Source organism: Carassius auratus, unplaced genomic scaffold, assembly GCF_003368295.1.
Source record: "Carassius auratus strain Wakin unplaced genomic scaffold, ASM336829v1 scaf_tig00031859, whole genome shotgun sequence".
NCBI classification, from domain to species: Eukaryota; Metazoa; Chordata; class Actinopteri; order Cypriniformes; family Cyprinidae; genus Carassius; species Carassius auratus.
In genome coordinates this window covers 1-18,960 of record NW_020525953.1, presented here as the reverse complement: position 1 = coordinate 18,960, position 18,960 = coordinate 1, and the positions used below count along the sequence as shown (strand labels likewise).

The 18,960-nt window shown below is 43.0% G+C and overlaps 2 protein-coding genes and 1 pseudogene across 3 annotated transcripts; all 3 read left to right on the top strand.

Moving 5' to 3' along the window:
- Positions 1 to 100: 100 nt before the first annotated feature.
- On the top strand, positions 101 to 9,310 carry LOC113080615 (noelin-2-like). Of its 2 annotated transcripts, none has more exons than XM_026252773.1 (7): positions 101 to 438; positions 5,535 to 5,678; positions 5,770 to 5,925; positions 6,355 to 6,574; positions 6,682 to 6,788; positions 7,689 to 7,803; positions 8,368 to 9,310. In XM_026252773.1, the coding sequence occupies exons 1-7, from the start codon at positions 298 to 300 to the stop codon at positions 8,937 to 8,939; spliced, it is 1,455 nt and encodes a 484-aa protein (XP_026108558.1). In that variant the 5' UTR covers positions 101 to 297; the 3' UTR covers positions 8,940 to 9,310. The 2 variants fall into 2 exon arrangements, with proteins under 2 accessions (XP_026108558.1, XP_026108559.1); XM_026252774.1 differs by having other exon boundaries at positions 102 to 438; positions 5,538 to 5,678; positions 8,368 to 9,309.
- A 661-nt stretch (positions 9,311 to 9,971) lies between these two features.
- LOC113080613 (multivesicular body subunit 12A-like) lies at positions 9,972 to 13,507 on the top strand. The gene is made up of 10 exons (XM_026252772.1): positions 9,972 to 10,099; positions 10,734 to 10,829; positions 10,927 to 11,010; positions 11,140 to 11,239; positions 11,357 to 11,486; positions 11,649 to 11,789; positions 12,183 to 12,286; positions 12,441 to 12,499; positions 12,695 to 12,754; positions 12,894 to 13,507. Exons 2-10 carry the CDS (start codon positions 10,734 to 10,736, stop codon positions 12,957 to 12,959), a joined length of 840 nt encoding a protein of 279 aa, XP_026108557.1. The 5' UTR covers positions 9,972 to 10,099; the 3' UTR covers positions 12,960 to 13,507.
- Positions 13,508 to 13,751: 244 nt separating this feature from the next.
- Positions 13,752 to 18,954, top strand: LOC113080614 (keratin, type I cytoskeletal 10-like; annotated as a pseudogene).
- Positions 18,955 to 18,960: the final 6 nt, after the last annotated feature.

The window sequence follows — 18,960 nt, the reverse complement described above, 5'->3', positions numbered from 1 at the left end:
TCCCTCTCTCCCTCTCTCTCTCTCCCTCCCTCTCCCTCCTTCTCTCTCTCTCTCTCTCTCTCTCTCCCTCTCTCTCTCTCTCTCTCTCTCTCTCTCTCCCTCTCTCTGTAGGTTTAGTATCGTGAGCCGTTCGTCTGCTGCTCTTCTCTGTTCCGGTCAGCAGTGAATCGGGACGTTTGGACTCCTCATCTTCATCAGATTGATTAATGATCTGGGTTTGAGACTGTCTGTGATCCACCTGTGGTTTGGGAGTTGTTTTAACAAACTTTCCTCTGTGAAAGGCGCGTGGGTCTGGACATGAGCGCTGCTCTGCTGAAGGTGGGTGCGGTTCTGAGCACCATGATCATGGTCACTAACTGGATGTCCCAGACGCTGCCGGGGCTGGTGGGACTCGATCCACACATCGCTCGCCCAGGAACCTCCGAGAAGATCATCAGCGTACGTACAAACATTACTCTGTGTGTGTGTGTGTGTGTGTGCTTCACTGTCGTTCAGAGCATGTGTGTTTGTGTCAGTCTGTTAACATGCGGTGTAACTCTGAACCGGGAACAAACACACACGAACACTCCCACACACACAGTGTGGCACTTCCTCAGAGAACTGGAGAACTGCCACTCGCACCGGCCAGGACCTGGCATCGCCACAGCAACCTCTCAGCACCAGCCAGCCAATCAGAGAGCACATGCTCAGTGCCAGCCAGCCAATCAGAGATACACAGAAAACTCACAGCCAATCAGAGGCTGCAGAAAACACATACTCAGCACCAATCGGCCAATCAGAGATGCATGTTGACATCAAAAGTTAGCAGTGAGATATATTAGGCTATTAAAGTCTGCGCAGAACTGATCACCAGTGATCACCACGAGATGCATGCTGATTAGAAAAGTGTCCGAGTTACGTCCAACCTGCTCTGATGTCATGCCGATGTCTGCCAAGAAACCCTGGCGACTCCACCGCTGATCAAAGCATGATGGGAAACAACTCATTGGTTCAGACGACCGTGATGCTGTGTTCTCCTCTCAAACATGCATGCTGACTCCAGTCCATATGCTGAACACAAATAGTGAGTGTTTTCAGACAGGTTTCCCTGAACACGCCCCCATCTGTCATTGGTCAGTCCTACAGACCGTGTCTCAAACTTACACGATTGGTGGAGTCAGATGTTTAGATGTCGTGCGAGTCTGAACAGCAGCACTAATACTGAACGACTCATTCTTCTGAAGGAAATGAAGAATATCGTCTAGTGATCAGCTTTACACTGAAGGTCAAACACTGGCTCTCGTTCACTAACTGTACAGGGTCAGAGTGTGTGTGTGTGTGTGTGTGTGTGTGTGTGTGGGCTCTCTCTGTGTGTGAGTGTGTTTGTGTTTCATACGCCGCTGTGACACACACATGGAGACCTGATCAGAACAGATGGAAATGGCTCATCTAATTAAAGAGCCCAGCAGTGTGTGTGTGTGTGTGTGTGTGTTTGTTTTGTACACGGGTTAAATTCATATGATTTTAATAAACTGACTTATGCATATGGTTATTATTGTAATAATTAAATGAAAACATTTTAAATAATTATTTTGTTGTTATTATTAATAAAACTACAACTAACCATAAAAAATCACTATACTTATATAAAAAACAAATGTTTACTTCAGGAACATTTCTTATTTACGTTTATCTAGAAATTCTAAAATAACTACAATTTTTGAAAACAAAACAAATTTTATTTTTTAATTATAGAAATATTACAAAACACACAAAAATCCCTTTTAAATAATTTTAAATAAATGAACACTAAGATTAAAATCTTATTTAAATCTAAGAAAATAAAAGAAAAATCTAGCAAAATAAAATCTATTTCATTTTTTTACTATATATATATATATATATATATATCAGAGTTTCCGCTAGAAAAAAATGGTGCCGGAGGTTTCATTTTCCGGACATTTTGATGATATGCCGGTCAAATATCACCTCTTAATTAGTCAAGTTGAGGAAAACTGAAAGCAGTTTATGTAACTTAAAAAATGACATAATCAGGCCGTATATGCAACATGTTTATTAGCCCAACTTTCAAACAGACGGAAAAAAAACATGAACGTCCGATTGGCGTCAATCAACCAATTGTTTTTTACTATGGTTTCACATTTCATAGTTTAACAAACCAACCCCCCTTCCCCACATAAAATATCCGAATATAGCATTGTTTTTATTCAAGCAAACTTAATTATAAACTCAGTATGTCTCATTTAGCTGGTAACATTTAAATTGGCCACCGTGTGAAATGACTCCTTGTCAAATGAACTTGAACAAACAAATGACTAGGCCTATAACATTGTCTCGCGTCATTTTTGGCTACTTTTTACGCTTTTTTTGCAGTGCTGAATTGTGCAGCTGCCGACTTAAAATCAAAACTTCCCAGTGTCTCTCCACAACTTGCAATGCGCATAAGCCGCGTAACCTTGTTCTCCGGAAGGCGACTTCGCTGCTTCGTCTTGATCCGATTTTGCAGCGAGAACCCCCTCTCTGCAGGAACACTCGAGACACGGATTACACAGGCTATCTTGGCGAGCTTGGTCCACTCTGGATACATTTCGTTGAAATCACACATGAGGACTTCGCAGGCTGTGGAGAAATGCAATCCTCCATAGCCACGGAGCGCTGTCATGACAGCGAGGGCATCACGTCGCAGGCTTACGGTATCGATAAGAGGAGCGGTGTCCGCAGACTCAAAGCTTGTAAAATGGCAAATAATCCTTCTGATCGCTGGTTCTGCATATTCTTGGAGAGCTATAAGATAATATAACAGGTGAGAACGATATTAGAATTATAGGCCTACAAAAGAATGCTGCATTTATTAAAATAGGCCTGTATGGGTCATCCTGTGGAAATGTCAATTTTTCTGTCCCTAGCCTTTACAAAAATATTACACTTAAAAACACTTTAGGGTTACAATATTAAAATCAAACAATATGTTATTTGAAAAATTAAACCTTCTTGAGCCATCAATAGGCTATTTGATTTTTATTAATTCTATAGAATTCCCATTATTTCCCATTATATTCCCATTCCCATTTTTTTTCTGTCACATTAAATACAATGCAACATGTGACATAATAATAATTTTACATCCATTTAATTCTGCTACACTCAAAAGTTAAGATTTAAATGATTGCATTAATTTTAACCGGTTTTCAAATAGTTTCATTGTTACATGTTTGCGCAAACGAACTAACCTCATTCAAGCACCCTTTTAACAAACCTGATTAAAATAAATAAAACATTATCTCCATATTTGTTGTATTATTATTTTTCGTTAACTCTGACTACATTATGCTGAAAAAAATGAAAAATAATATTTAATAAAAAACCTTTGAAATTGCCAAAGTAAGGTAACACCAGTAACACAAAAGTTACATGCCGTCTTTAAATAAATGCACAAAAAAATAAAATTTTTATTTATATATTTTACATTTTTATTAATCTAATAATGGGGTGTAAGTTTAAATGTTAGAAAAATAAATACATTTTAAGACACCTTGCCAGTTGCCATACCAAAAGTGGACATTTCTGTAGAATGACCCATATAATATATCAACATCTCCTACTTACCACTATGTGTCTGCGGATATCTAGAGGGGTTCAGAAGAGCATCGAGGCAGTGAAGAAGATCCATGCAATCCTCGGGGAACCGATCTAGCAAGGCATCTATCAGATGTTGAACATAGCGATCTCTGGCTTTTTTGAAAGCTTGAATTGGTCACTTTGACATCCTTGTATGTGTCTTTATATCCCGCCTGGAATGTTTCCTCTTCTGGACAGGGGACATCTCGTAAGTGTGTAAATGCCGCGACAGATGCTTGCACTATTGGTCGGATGCTGGAAAGATTGACGTTGTCTTTCTGAAAAACTAAATTCAGTTCTGCTTGAGGCTGACCATGTCCTCATCACTGAGTGCAGCTGGTAATTGGCGGAGCCGGGCTGTTCTGGTGGCAGTGTCTGTAGAAGGAGTACACCGAGGAGATCGTGTTTTTGTAAGCTCTGATGTTTTCCACAGCTTTCTCTGCGTCCAGCGCAGCAAGGGCAGCCCGGTGGGCAACGCAGTGCACCTGGATAGAAAATGGATTTGCTTGCTTAAACAAAGCACCCACCCCACCATGCCTTCCCATCATTACACTTGCACCATCTGAACCCAGGCCAATGACACGGGACAGTGCTATATCCATTTCGCGAAGCACCGCAACAACGCGATCATAAATGCATCTTGCTGTCCCGGAGTCCACATCATAAATTGTCTCCACCTTTCCTTTTATTTCCAGTTTTAGATATGTGATTAACTTTTTGTTCACAGTGATATTTACAGTTTCATCAATTATTATTCCAATGAAGTCACTGTTTTTCAGTTTTTCACGGATCTGTTCCACCACGATGTGTTCTAATGCCTTTTCCATATCATCCACAGAGTCGCTGTGGCAATAAATGCCATCGGTGGTGACAAAATCTGGAGCCTCGAGAGCTTGCAGTAGCTCAGTCTGTGCTACAAATGGTTAGATGGGAGATCATGTTTTGCCATGTGGAATACAATTTTGAGCTGAGAGCATAGTTTTTTCTTAGAAGTTTCCGTGGCCTTGTCACAGTGGCCTTTCATCGCAACCTGCTGTGGCGTTAAATTGTGCGCCGCAACATGGTCATTGCTCTGACTATGTTCAATGAGAGCAGACATTCTCAAATTATTCGACCCTCTTGTGAATCTGTTGCGTCGTCCTGCCTTTTCGCAGCGCGAACAGAACATTTTTTCGTTACCATCAACTACCTCACATCTTATCCATGGGAACTTGTCACTCCATTCCGACCAATACGCCCTACACTTCGGCTTTTTCTCCGGTGGTGGCGGAGCATCTGAGGCTTCAGGCGTTCCTGATTCAGTATCCTCCTTCGCGTCTGGCCTCTGAAAAAAACTTTTAAGGCTAGTCTGCCTGGGCCTGGCCATATTTGAAACGTCTCTCAATAGTTCGTGGTTTATATTATAGCCGTTAGGAGTGCGCTTTATTTGAAATGCAACATGCGATGTTGTTTAAAAACTTTCAAACGGTCGATTCAGATTGTGTTGGGGGACGGGGCCGGGATTATTAGGCAGTTTTAATCTGACAATTTGACCGGAGAGATTTAATTTTGTCGGACATTTAATTTTTTTCCCGGCCAATGTCCAGTAATTACTGGACAACGGAAACCCTGATATATATATATATAATATAACACTGTTAGTGTAACGGACTAAAGTCATCTCATCTGTTGAAAAAAAGACACTTAGGCAAGTCTAACTGTTTGATTGATTATTGAGATAATCTCCTGCTCTGATTATCAGAAATGTGCCCAAAACCAGACGGTGAGAGCAGAAAGCGTGTTCTTCCCTCCCATGTAACTGTTATTGAAGGGAATGTGTGGAGAGGATCTGAAGGTTAAACGTGTGCAGAATGACTGAGAGCTGAGTCAGTGTTGAGCTGAGAGGGGTGTGTGTGTGTGTGTGTGTGTGTGGTCAGCAGGTGTCGTACCCCGGAGAGGACGAGGGCTGGCAGGTGTACGGCTCTGTTCAGGGGAAGTGTGTGTGCTCCATCATGACTCCGGCTCACAGCGTCTGCGGCGGAGACCCTCGACACACTCGTCTGCAGCTGATCTCTGACCAGGTGAGGGTCACACAGCTTCAGACGGCCACACACACTCACACACCTCACCACCATCATCATCATCATCTGTGTGTGTGTGTGTGTGTGACAGCTGCTGAACGTCTCTCAGCACATGGAGATCCTGAGCCAGCGGACCACTCAAGATCTGCAGCGGCTGAGAGACTCTGAGACCCTCCTGCAGACGCTGGAGAGAAGACTGAACACGGCCCACGAGGAGACACACCGCCTGAGCAGCACGAGCCTGCAGGTAACACACACACACTCACACACACACAGCCTGAGCAGCACGAGCCTGCAGGTAACACACACACACACACACACACTCACACACACACAGCCTGAGCAGCACGAGCCTGCAGGTAACACACACACACACACACACACACACACTCACACACACACACACACACACACACACACTCACACACACACACACACACATACACACTGCCTGAGCAGCACGAGCCTGCAGGTAACACACACACACACTCTCACACACTCACACACACACACACACACTCTCACACACACACACACTCACACACACACTCACACTCTCACACTCACACACACACACACTCACACTCTCACACTCACACACACACACACACTCACACTCTCACACACACACACACTCACACACACACCCACCGTGTCAGTGCTTGTGTGTCTGCAGGAGCTGCGTGGGAGTGTGTCTCAGTGTCGCCCCCTGCGGGTGCTGGTGGGGCGTCTGCGGGTGGATGTGGGGCAGCTGGAGACTCTGAAGGAGGAGATGGAGAGGTTGAATGAATCTCTGTCCGTCCTGCAGCAGCACTTCACTCTCCATCACTATCAGCAGCTGCAGCAGCGCCAGTTCATCCTGCAGCGGCACCTGCACTCCTGCTCCAGTCAGCTGGGTACACACTCATCAGCATCATCAGCAGCATCTTCATCATCAGCATCTTCATCATCAGCATCTTCATCATCGAAGCGTTATCGATCACTGCAGTCTTTGTGTTGTCAGGTTGTGGTCAGCTGACGGGCATCAGTGCTCCACTCACCATCAGATCTTCAGGCTCACGCTTCGGATCCTGGATGATGGACAGTCTGGTGGACAGCACAGACAACCGCGTATGCAGAGCTCTCATCCCACACACACACACACACACACACACACAGCTGCTCTTCTTGACCTTTTAGACTCAAGGCCCATCACAACACTATCTGAAGAACCCATGATGTTCCCAGTTACACATGATTTACTGTAGGGATTTAGAGAAGGATGTTTACTTACAGTTTCTATCTGATAAACAGAGGTGGGCATGCTAATGAAATGTATAATCATTATAACAATTCTAATGGAGTTCCCAGATTTGATTAATCTCCATCAATCATCAGGTCTCGAATTTATTTTTTTAAATGAGGCTTCCTCATATGTCCAGGTTTTCCAAGACCACAAGATCTTGGTTCTTCAGAGACAAATCTTGATATTTAGTTGTTTTAGCTGAAGTCATTTTAAGCTCTCTTGCTGATTTTGAAATTTCTCTGGTTGAGAAACACTTCTGTGATGCTTATATGGTATTTTCTGTAAAATAAGTTGACAAAATTGCATTGATGAGAGAAAATAAATCACACCGTTGTATAAGTCACATTTTATTAAATTAAGAAATAATGTAAAATATTGGTAAACAAAACCTTCACAAATATTATAAACACAAAAGGCACGTATTTTAGTTCTTGCCACTCCACAAAAAAATCCCTTAAATTTAGAGGGCAGCAATGAAAAATATAAGTATATACTAAAATTAAATTATAGTGGCATATTATTCTTTAAAAAAATATATCTCTATATAGTTTTTAAGTTTTAGTTGATTAGTTTTCGTTGTTTAAGTACATAAGGTTAACTTGGTTCATCATTTTTATTTTAGTTGAAGTTTATGTCAAGCAACACAAATTAGCTTTGTTTAATCGTATTAGTTTTAATTAATGATAATGTTCCTGCTCTGTGTGTGTGTGTGTGTGTGTGTGTAGGTGTGGGTGATGGATGGTTATTTTAAAGGCAGGCGTCTGGTGGAGTATCAGTCTCTCGGTGACTTTGCTACTGGACAGAACTTCATCGTCCATCATCTTCCTCACCCATGGGCAGGTGTGAATGCGACTCTATCAAACACTTTCAGTGATGTTCACAGAGAATCATGTGATCCACTGACAATAAACAAACAAAACACTGACTGTCTTCATTTCCAACACTACAGCTACTGATTCGGCATTTCAAACCCAAATATCTACTGCTTGTTATGGGACTTTGTTTCCAATATGGAAAAAAATATAAGTCAGAATTACAAGAATTACAGAATTACAAATTGTAAACTTAGGAATTATGGAATAAAGTAAGAATTGTGAAATGTAAACTCAAAACTACAAGAAAAGTCATAATTGTGTTATGCAAACTCATAATTAAAAGAATAAACTCAGAATTATGAAAAAGTCAGAATTCTGAGATTTTAACTCAGGATTACAAGAAAAAAAATCTGAATTGCAGCATATTAAACCAGAATTTCTAATATTACAACTACATGATGTAAGCTCAGAAATGGAAAAGTCTGTGAGATGTAAACTCAGAATTCAGGGGGAAAAAGTCTGTATGTTTTTTAATATCTTTACACCTGTCAGAAGTGATGTTCCGTGTGTGTGTGCTTGTGTGTCTCAGGTACGGGTCATGTGGTGTATAATGGCTCTCTGTACTATAACAAACACCACAGTAACGTGGTGGTGCGCTACGATCTGGCGTCCGGTGGTGTTCTGCAGCAGCGTCCGCTCGCTCAGGCCGGGTTCAACAACACCTTCCCGTACTCGTGGGGCGGCTCGTCCGACATCGACCTGATGGCTGATGAGATGGGGCTGTGGGCTGTGTACTCCAGCATTGGCCGCGGTGGGAACATGCTGCTGAGCCGGCTGGACCCCGACTCGCTGGAGGTGCTGCGCTCCTGGGACACAGGCTTCTCCAAGCGCAGCGCCGGAGAGTCCTTCCTCATCTGCGGCTCACTCTACGTCACCAACTCACACCTGGCCGGAGCCAAAGTGCACTTTACCTTCCACACGGCCTCAGCCTCGTACGAGTACACCGACATCGCCTTCCACAACCAGTACTCACACATCTCCATGCTGGACTACAACCCACGCGTCAGAGCGCTCTACACCTGGAACAACGGACACCAGGTGCTGTACGACATCACGCTGCTGCACTTCATCAGGACACGCCACGCAAACTCCACCGACTGACTCCAGACACCCTGATCCTGCATGAGCCACGCATGCATACTCACCTTCCCTCTTAGAGAAGAAAGAACTCCAAATATGTGACCCTGGAGCACAAAACATGAGATTTCTCAATATTTAGATTTTTTTACAGCCTCAGATTACAGATTTTCAAATAGTTGTATCTCAGACAAATAATGTCATATCCTAACAAACCATTCATCAGTGGAAATATAATTTATTCAGATGATGTATAAATCTCAATTTCAAAACATTGACCCATTTTGACTGGTTTTGTGGTTAAGGGTCACATATGCATCTTCAGTTTCTGAGAGATTATTTGTGAAAAACAAGCAACTGTTGTGAAATGCACTTCTGTATGTACATACAATTTCACAAAAATAAATAAATAAATGTGTCAGTTGTTCTGTGTGTAGTATTTGTAGAGAAACAAAGGATTATTATGGCAAGTGCCATATTTATTAAAAGAAACTGACCAAATGTAAAGCAAAAATAAAGCAATATGGAATTAGCAGATTAAGAAATATAACATTTTATCTCATTATTATATTAATCATAATTACCTTTCATTTATTCATTTGTTTGCTTTTCAGTGTTATTTTGTTATGACTGATTGGTACTATTGTAGTTTTTGGTAATATTTTGAATTAGATGTTAATTTTGTATTTTCTATTTGTAAAGGTTTTAGTCATTTTTTGTTTTTTGTTATTTACATATAACATATTTAAAATTCCCTCACTGGCAGTGATCAGTTCAGAGAAAATACACTCCTGCTATTTAATGCACATTTTTATTTATATAAGTTTTCAACGTTATTTGTTTTGAAGATAGAATGTAGAATAAATGTAGAAACTCTCTCATAAACTTAGCCTCTGTGGTAACACAGTTTGGATTCAACGTTTCTATGTAACTGAATTTGAAAATTATGACCCCTCTTAAAGAATATATAGATGACTAACTTGATAATAATCTAAACCTTTTCTGCTAGCAGCCCCAGAGCTTTAGCGATAAATCGCACTGAGCATGCGCGGTCCGCTGTGACGCCGCCGAGGTGCATGACGGGAGTCGTAGTCTAGCACTGCTTCCTGTTCTCTGATCGCGGCAGTGAGTTCAGGTCAGTTTCGTGTTTTGGAAACAAGAAAAAACTTCATAACCAACAGCCTGTAAGTACTGTTTTCAGCCTCGCGTCTTTATTAAAGCTGTTTATAATCAATTAAAGTGTAAGTGCTGATGTGAATGCTGATTATAGCGTGTGTTTTAAACTAATAACTGAGGAAATAACTGCTGCGTCGAGATGATAACAGCTGATGAACACTTCATTTAATGAGTATTAACAGTCTGATTAACTGAGAGAAGTTCACTTGATATCTATTTATCTGTCTATCTATCTATCTATCTATCTATCTGTATATTTCTGTCTGACCCTGGACCACAAAACCTTATTTTTGTCTAATATTTAGTATATATTTAGTTAGTCTAATATTCGTCTGAAATACAACTATCAAAATATTGAGAAAATCACCTTTAAAGTTGTTCAAATGAAGTTTTTAGCGATGCATATTGCTAATCAAGAATGAGGTTGTGATGTATTTACAGTAGGACATTTTCAATATATCTTCATGGAACGTGATCTTTACTTAACTTCTTGATGATTTTTTGGCATAAGAGAAAAAAGTATAGTTCTGACCCATACTAGTAATAACTGCTTCTCTGCTTCAGGGTCACACATGTTTGTGTAATCATGTCATATCTGTGACCGTGATCAGTGTGTCATCCTCCTGATCTGTGTGTGTGTAGATGTCTGTGTTCGAGTCGTCCAGTGGCTTCAGCAGGCCCATCACTGCAGTGGCCTGGGCGTCAAACACCAGCACCTGCCCCGGTCAATACAGCCTGGTAAACAGTACACATACACACACACACACACACACGCCTGCGGTCACATGGCCATCTGCCTCTCACGCTGTCATTAACTCTCTGTGTGTGTGTGTAGATCACTCAGACTGAAGATGGAGCCTCCGCTAACTTCATCCGAGGGTTTGCACTCAAGGCAGGATACTATCTGTGTTACAGTAAGGTAAGATGCATTGCAGGGTTTACGTCATCATTTACTCACTCCCGTGTCGTTCCAAACCTGTATGAGTGAAACACAAAGCACTAGCAGCTGTTGATGCTCATCAGACTCGTGTCGGTCTGTCTCTTCTAGGATCTGTCCGCTGGGCTGGTTGTGACAGATGTGCAGGTGATTACGGATAAAGAGGCGATTCCTCACGGTTACTGCTACATCCCAGAGTTCCTGGAGCCCAGTAAGATGTTTCATTGACAGATGTGGGCCTTAGAGCCACCACAGATCTGCTGGTCTGTCTCTCCTGATGTGTAGAAGAGTAATCACTGTGTGTGTGTGTGTGTGTGTGTGTGTACAGAGGCATCTGTCGGGAAGAAGAAGCGCATCTGTGTGCGGATCGTTCCTGTGGGCAGCGTTACGACCGCTGTTCTAGATCTCAAACTCACAGCCAAGAATAAGAGCATGGTGCAGCAGTACACCTGCCTGGGGTGAGAGACGCCACGAGCCTGCTCTAGAACCACACGCTCCATTCAACGCTTCTCTACAGGCACCACACATGTCTGTTCTCCAGTCTAACGCTCGGACGCTGGATCTGGATCCACACGCTCCGGGCGGCTGTTCTTGTTGTTTATTGTGTGTGTTTGTTTCAGGGACATGCATGGGTTCGTGGTGTGGTGTTTAAAGGGCCAGTTCTCCTCTCCGACTCCTCAGGCCAAGCCTCGCAGTATCAGTCTGGACATGCGCAGTCTCTCTCTGGAAGGAGCCGGCCCCCCGCAGCCTCTCAAGCCCAGGTACTCAGATCCCGAACCCTAACAGCCATCACTGCTGAGAACATCAGCATCATGGGATTCAGCATGAAACAACATTCTCACATTTCAGTGTTTGGATGATTTGACTGTGAAATTAGACTGAAGCAAATGAGCTGTTTGGCTCTGCAGTATCCACGCAGCTAGAAATATCTATTCAGAGAAGTGTTCCAGCAGTGTCACATTATCTAGGTCTCACAGCTTTAAATCATCTCTAGTGATTCGCTGTGGGCCTTAAACCACAGCGGTGGAGCTGTAGTGCTGACCGAACACAAAGCCCCAGAGTGGAGGGGTCCAGGCTGGTTGCTAGGGTGAGAAGAGTGGTTGCTAGGGTGTTCAGGGTTATTCCCAGGGTGTTCTGACTGTCTCTGTCCATAGCAATCCTCCTGAAGGCCCACCGAAGGTCACCCGCCGGCGCAGTAAGCTGGACACACACAACCCGATGGAAACGGTGTGTGACAGTGGCATCTACGGGATCACAGGTACAGCTACAGACTGACCCTTCATATAACAGCAGCACACACAGCTGTGGCCTACACATCTCATCATTAACATGCCTCTAACAATCCTCACGTCATGTGCGTCAAACTGTGTGACTCTGTCATGTGACTCATTCTTGTTTGTGTTCGTTTCCAGCGATGGATGGAGTTCCTTTCTCTCTACATCCGAAATTTGAGTCTCAGTCAAGCTCAAAGGTCAGAGGTCACTGCATCTCTCATTAACATGTGGATATATATGTTAGAAATGACATACATTTATCTGGTCATTACTCCTTGATAAAGACGGACAGAAGTGTTGTTGACTGATTGACTAGAGTGGAGATTTTATAGTTAGACGAGAGAATTGTCTTGAGGAGTGCTGTCTTTAACAAACGTGTTTGTGTGTGTCAGGTGTCTGCGAGCACGCTGAGTGACATCCGTATCAAATCAGTGCAGGACATTGAGAATGAGGTGAGGCTTTACCGTCATAATAAATCCTTATCATTCTGAGGTTTTTTCTTATTGTTCTGGAGGACTTTTATTTTGAATCTGCCTTTGTGTCACATCTGTGTGGTTCAGCAGCTCTGACTGATTGATTGTTTCTCTGCAGTATAACTACACGTTTGCGGTGGAGGAACAGGCCGCGAGGAGAGTCTGTCCGTCAGCGAGCGGATGAGATACGCTCTCAGGCTCATGAAAGCACAGTTATTTCTGCTTTATGATGATGTATATTCAAGCTCGACCAAAACTCACTACAGGTTTTGCAGGGCTGTTTCTGGTTGGTCTCATTCCCTCTATTCTTCTCTGGGTTGGTTGAACATGAAGGATTTTCTGTGTCCAAACACATTATGTACTTGTGTTTCTGCAAAACACTAACAGGCGAATCAAAGGGCTTGACAAGGTGCCTTACATGTCATTTTATAAGACCACAATATTTTATATATCTTTCTGGTGATTTTGAGCTGCAGTTTAGTGTGTAAAAAGTGTGGTTACACTAATATTCTTTATTTATCATATGAAAACTGTACGTTTCAGAAACGTGGGGACCAAAAAAAAACAATGTATTTTTCCTGTATTCTCTGTATTTTTGTCTGTTTAAATAGTCCTAAAACTGTTGTATAATATCATACGACAGTCGGTGCTCTGTGAGTTACTCTTTTGTACTTGCTTTGTTAAAATCTGACACTTTGGGGAATTTTAATAAAAATAATCAGATCTTGACTAAATGTATTTGCTGACACAAAGGAAGTTACATTTTACCTAGAGCCATTTACTGTAAAAGTCCTCATGTACACCTGAAGTGGGTTATATTATATATGTTTTATATTTATATATATTTCAGGATCATAAATAAAACCACAAACTATTTGTTTTAAACCCAAGTGTTGTAAACTCGATCGTATTATATCAGACGCACTTTTATTTAGGAAGTTTACGGAAATAGCCTTCGAGGCAGCTCATTGGCTTGCCCAAGCGTCAATCATTTAGCCACGCCTCTCTGTGGGCGGAGTTACTGCGGCCTGATAGCGGCGTGAGCGCGCCTCGCACAAAGTCACAGCTACACGGAGTACTGCTGCAGGATGGATCGAGGATATTCTTCAGGTTAGTCCTTAACTCTGTTTACTTTATGTAAGAGTTTGTTTGTTTGCTGTGAGCGTGTTTTGCTCGGTTTTTAAGCCATGTAACGTAAAGTTAATGTGTTTCTTCCGTGATTCGGTCTGTGTTGGTTCAGTGCTTAAAATGGCGCAGGTCAAAATAAGGCATAGACTTATGAAACGCTGCCTAAACCAATAAAACCGAGTTTATACGTAAGCCCAGGCTCCTTTAGTAGACGTATTTTATATTAAAGCGCTTTTTTCGTCGATTGCTGTTGAGCTCGATGTGAAACCCATTGTTATTGTCTTGTTGAAGAGCGCACATCGAACAAAGCGAACATCAGCATAGACTCAGTTTAGTCTTTAATCCGCAGAATATCAAACTAACTCCCTTTATTCTCCATCAGGCGCGTGTGGATGATGTTTGTGTCGTGAATGAATAACACCGTCTCTTAATGTAGATTAAAATGGAGTCGTGTTGTTGATGTAAAATGGCTGCCGTGTTCATTCTGCTTCTCTATTGTTCGATTAATCGCCGCGAGTGACTGACTGTAAACACATTACAGCACACTTCAGAGTCAGTGTATTGAGTTTATAGTTTATAAACTGCCATCTAAAATACCCCGTGCTGTTGTAGTTTTGTGGCATTTAGTTCATGTCTAGTACTGGCATGCGTTTAAATTAAGGCATTTTCTCTTACAGTAAAACATCGATTAATTATTTCAGACGCCATGTCTGTAGGCGCAGACCTATTTCTGTTCAATCAGATGTCGTTTTAGTGTCAAGGCCCCGCCCTCTAATGTCACCTGACTCTGAGCAGCCAGTAATAAGTCTTCATGGTTGTTAGAGCTGTCTAACATGAAATGCAATTAGAAAAATTTCATTTTTAAACCTCTAGCGTCTCCAGCCGCGAGAGGGCGCTCTATGCTGCTCAATGCTCCTGTAGCCTACACTGAAAACATAGAGCGTCCTCTGAGGAACAGTAAAGGTAAAGCTTCTGGAAACAAACGCTCCTCAAAAGAAAAACAATGAAAAACAGAGAGTAAAGCATGAAAAACAACCGCAGACTTGGAACACTGGTTCAGGTGTTCAACACAGAGCGTAGTCTACCGACAACTAACACAAAATCACTTTCAAAATCGACAAAGAATCGCCTGCGATTTTAACATCGATTTTGTGTAGATTGTCAGTGAATTACGGCTCGGTGTAGTAAATGCCAACCAGTGTTGCCAAGTCTGTGGTTGTTTTTCATGTCCGCGGGTCGAAGCAACAATACCAATAACGTGATATTTAGCAAGGCAAACCTGCCAAAAATGTATATTTTAACCCCGGTAAAGCAATTTTTTATTGGGGAAACCTCCTGGAAACACAATTGGACTAGTTTTGAGAAGCAACTGGGCAGGATTTGTGGTGAAAACCTGGCAACCCTGATCTGAACACACGTGCTGGAGACATACTTCTAATTACAGGAGTGTCTTAACTGATGAGATGTGCATGAAAATCGCATTCGATTTTTTTTGCACAGCCCTAAGCTTTTACTAGACTAAACACTCTAGATTATCAATCAGAAGGCATGGAGGAGATCGAGAGTGCCAGGTTGTGGTCATGTAGAGAGATTCATGGGTCAAACGTGACGTCCAGAACCAAGCTTTATTTGTTCTTGACTGGTTTCAGGTTTCTCTGGCTGGGGAGGATCAGGTGGAGGAGGATCGTCCAGAGGTGAGTGTGTGCTCTTCTTCAGCTATGTTGTCCTTCACATGTTCGTCCAGCAGATGATCACCTGCTCTGTTACGCCTCAGGCTCGGGAGGTTATGACCTGTATGGATATAAAGACTCCATGTCCAGCGGCGGGTTCGGAGGAGGTGGGTATGGATCCAGCGATCGCATGAAGAGAGGACTCTCTGGGGGATCTCTGCTGTCCTCCAGCGGCTCCAACGCAGACGACGTCATCGCCAAGATCAACCAGCGGCTGGACATGCTGACGCAGCTGGAGGGGGGCATGAAGAGCGGCTCTCGTGGAGACAGGTGACGCATTATCACCTCAAACACACCTACATTATTGCACACATCTCTGTGGCGACATACGAGGACATTAAATACACGAGAGATTATATCAATTTATAGTGTTACATTTGATATTATGCATCTTTTTGCACTCCTTTCTTTTGGAGGAAACTGAAAATATGACAAAGGAAATATTATTTATCCTTTTACTTCCTCGTATTTCTCAATTTATTAGGGATGTAACGATGCACAGTGAGCCAGTTGAAAATCGATAAAAATGTTATGAGATATTAAACTAATTGACATGTAGCTGGAGACAGGAGTTTATAGAAGTGTTTCCCAAAGGGGGTGGTGTTGAAAATAATGTTTGAATTTTTAATTGCTAAAAAAAACGTGTATAGTATAAGATCTATTTTTGATGTTGCCAATCACTAGAGATGCACCGAAATTCCGTCTGGCAAGAATAAATTCACCGCTCAGGTTTCAGTTTCACATGATGTGACCTAGGCATACCTGAAAAAACTGAAAAGCTATTTATTTCATTAGTATTATTTATTTGTGCTGTCATTTGTTTATTTGTTCTACTACTTCTCAAAGTATCATATTGAAGCTTAAAATTCAAGTATTGTGACAATTTTGTAGGGTACCACAAATTCAATTTCCAAAGTTGGGAAACACTGGTTTATATGAATGTCTCTCTGAGGGGAACGGAATGTCTTTAGGAAAGTTTAGATTCAGTCATTTCATCCCGACTCTGTATATGTATATTAAGCTGTGTTCATAAGCTATGCACTGCTTTGTTTACATCGGTAACCAAGGAAACGCTTCATCACTGTTCCATGAGCACCCCCTGCTGTCAGAGAGTGAGTCTGCATCTCTGTCAGAGCTTCTGCTGTGTCCGTCTCCTTCAGATGATTTATGTAGCATCATTTCACAAACACCAATCTTCAATCTAACAAAACTTAAACAGCAGCATCTTTGTTTGGATCATGATTAAAACAGTGGTTGCCTCTAACTTAATGAAAAGAGCACAGAAAGCCTTTAGTTTATGTGAATTATTATTATTTGATTTGGGGTTTTCATATTTCAGTGTTTTGTCCAAGCAATTATAAAATTATTATAAATAATTGTGGATTGTCTCGCATCCTGAGTTGGGTGAATCGTTACTCCCTAGTATTTAAATATGTATTATATACACATCCAGCCTTTCATCAGAATGATTTATCTGCTGTTGTCACACCTAGCACTAGTTTGTTTTTGTTAATTAAGGATAAAAACATAATGACTGGAGAGTTTCAAGATTGGTCAGTCAAGCTCTTCTTAAAGTGTATTTTGTGATTTTGTCGGTCTGCTAATGTTGTCTCTCTCTTCAGAGGTTCAGCTCTTTCACCAGCTCATTCACAGCAGTAACTGCTTTAAGTTCATGGTTTCACGTGGTCTAAGATCTCCTTAGTTTGTTCCTGCAGCACAAGTACACTTAAGATGTTGTCTTTACATACTGTGATAAGGGTAGATGTTTGGGTGTATGAAAACAAGGCTGAGATGGATAAATGGATGTAGTATGGGTTGGACAGTCACTTTTGTAACCTGAAACGGTTTTGAAAGGACGTCTTGAATGTAGCAATCAGACTACTTGCTTTCAAAATAAATCGTACTTGTTCATCAAGGACACATTCAATTAATAAAGTGACTGTAAAGACATATATAATCTTACAAAATATTTCTATTTGAAATGAAAGTTTCACTCACAGCCCTTGTTTTCCTTTGTGAGAAGTTAAATATGGTCTCTACCCTGACTAAGCTGCAGTTATTTGCTTTCGAGTGTTATGCCTCCGATCTTGTAGCTGGAAGCAGTGCTGTTTGTGTTGGTGTGTAGATTCACTGAATGCTTCCACACAGAAACAGGCTCACACACTCTGTATCGTCCTGATCCTCAGAGGAACCCATCAGATCTGACTCTACGCTCACAAGATAATGCTAACGCTGCCCTCACAGACCCCAGAAGGTCCCCGTATCTCACTGTTTCCACCCTCAAATCCTCTGAAAAATGTGCAGTGTTGTTGCCTTATGTCCATCTGTGCAACTGTCATTCTGAAGCTTTTCCACAGCCTGTCTCTCTCCCACAATCACCCTGAGCACCGGGGCTGTGGAAGGGCTTGAACGAATGAGCGCTGAATGATGAGTTTGTTTGCATAATGAAGCGGTCATCTGAGTCGACGAACGACCGAAGTGCTGGTCTCTGCTTGACCTCTGCTCTGCGCCTCCCTCCCTCTGCAGGTTTTGCCCAATACGAGTCTTTCGACTCGCGCTCCACCTCCCTCGGCCCCCGAGATCTCTACAGATCTGGTAGCTTTGGTCTCAGACGTCCCGCGGCGACATGATGGCCCAGCGCGGAAGCGTGGGCTTTGGGGGCATGGGCGGAGCAGGAGGGGGCGGCGGCTTTGACGGCTCTGCCTTTGGATCTGGCAAATGCGGCTGACTCGAGACTCCTCCTTCTTCGGCTCCGGCTGGGGGCGGCGGGGCAGAGATCCCCTCGCAGGAACCGATCATCTGGGGGGCGTGGCTTCGGCCGCAGGCAGGACTCTCCGCTGGCATGGGGGGAGGAAGTGGGCGGGGTGGAGGCCACCAAGGCCACTCCCCGCGGGGCGAGGAAAGCTGCCCTCACTCCTGGGCAATCGCATGTACCCCGACAGCGGGGCCTTCCAGCCTCAGCGCGGGCCCCAGGACTTCCCTGCGCGGAACTTCGGAGGGGGCCCGAGGGCCAACCGGCAGCACGGCCGCAAGAGACCCCAGAACCGAGTAAGTACCGCCTGCTCCCTGCGGAGGGTGGGGCTGAGAGATCAGCGCTCACCCCTGCACATAAAGTCCAGTCAGGAGCATTCATTCCACAAACCCTCGAGGTGACCCCAGTCTGACCCCCATTTGACCAGTTAGACTGACAAACACTGGGTGGTAGCTGTGTAAAGTGTCACAGTCAGGATAGCTCAGCTAACACTGTAAATCCTCTCATCATTGACTCAACCCTCACCACTACACAAACAGACACGCCCTCAGATCTCATTTGCATGTGTGTTGTCA